Source organism: Meleagris gallopavo, chromosome Z, assembly GCF_000146605.3.
Source record: "Meleagris gallopavo isolate NT-WF06-2002-E0010 breed Aviagen turkey brand Nicholas breeding stock chromosome Z, Turkey_5.1, whole genome shotgun sequence".
In the NCBI taxonomy this organism is placed as follows: Eukaryota; Metazoa; Chordata; class Aves; order Galliformes; family Phasianidae; genus Meleagris; species Meleagris gallopavo.
The window spans coordinates 7189616-7190513 of record NC_015041.2 but is presented as its reverse complement, the minus strand read 5'-3'; the positions used below and the strand labels follow the sequence as shown (position 1 = coordinate 7190513).

Here is an 898-nt window from a genome sequence, read left to right as displayed (position 1 = left end):
CTGTCACCCGCGTCCCGGTGGCTTGGTGGCGGCGGTGGCACGTCTTTGGCGTGGCGGGTTAGCTGTATGAGCGATGGTGGGGCTGGCCCGCAGGATCCGGGGCTGCGGCATGATGCCCGGGCTCGTTGCGCCTTGCTGAGAGTGGGGACGGAGCGGGTGACATGGGCACAAGTGCGTGTCCTCGCTCTGGGCTATCGGCGAGGTTTTTTGGGGCAGGTCCCCCTGGAGGGGGGATGGTGGCTCTGTCCTCCTCCGCAGCGATGGCGAGAAGCGTGATACGTCCTCAACGTGTGCAAAATCGAAGAGATAAAGAGACTCAAAACGGGCAGGGTGCGGAGGGAGTGTGGTGGTGGCGGTGGCGGTGGCTGTGGGAGGTTGTCTCCGCTGCGCTGCGACAGATGGGGATCTGTGATGAGGAAGAGAAGGGTCACTCATCCTCCTGCCAGCTAGCAGGAGTGTCTAGCTACTGACATAGCTCTGGGGATATGCTGAGCTGAATATGGCTTTTTCCCCAGGAAGAAATGCACACCTCCTCAGAACCCGAGCACACAAAGCCATCAATTCCACCTCCCCCTCCCAAATGACCCTGCTCTCTCACCACTGTCTGCATGACACCACCTCTCCCATTGCTACCTCTAATATCACACATGAGGGTGATGCACCCAGAAGGAAAGGACCATGAGAACTACATTGGGTCACACAGAATCACAGAATTGCTCCGGTTGGAAAAGACCCTCAAGATCATCAAGTCTAACCACAACCTAATCATACCGCCATAAACCTAACAGCTCTCTGCTAACTCATGTCCCTGAGCACCACATCCAAGTGGTTTTTCAACACATCCATGGATGGTGACCCAACCACCTCCCTGGGGAGCCTAGTCCAGTGCTTAACAACC

At 56.9% G+C, this 898-nt stretch overlaps 1 protein-coding gene across 1 annotated transcript in view; it reads right to left on the bottom strand.

The window, feature by feature from the left end:
- Positions 1 to 3: 3 nt before the first annotated feature.
- The window catches only part of CNTFR (ciliary neurotrophic factor receptor), a 158139-nt gene continuing 157244 nt past the window's right edge, over positions 4 to 898 (bottom strand). The window contains 1 exon segment of the mRNA XM_019610159.1: positions 4 to 439. Coding sequence (XP_019465704.1) covers positions 4 to 439 — 436 coding nt within the window.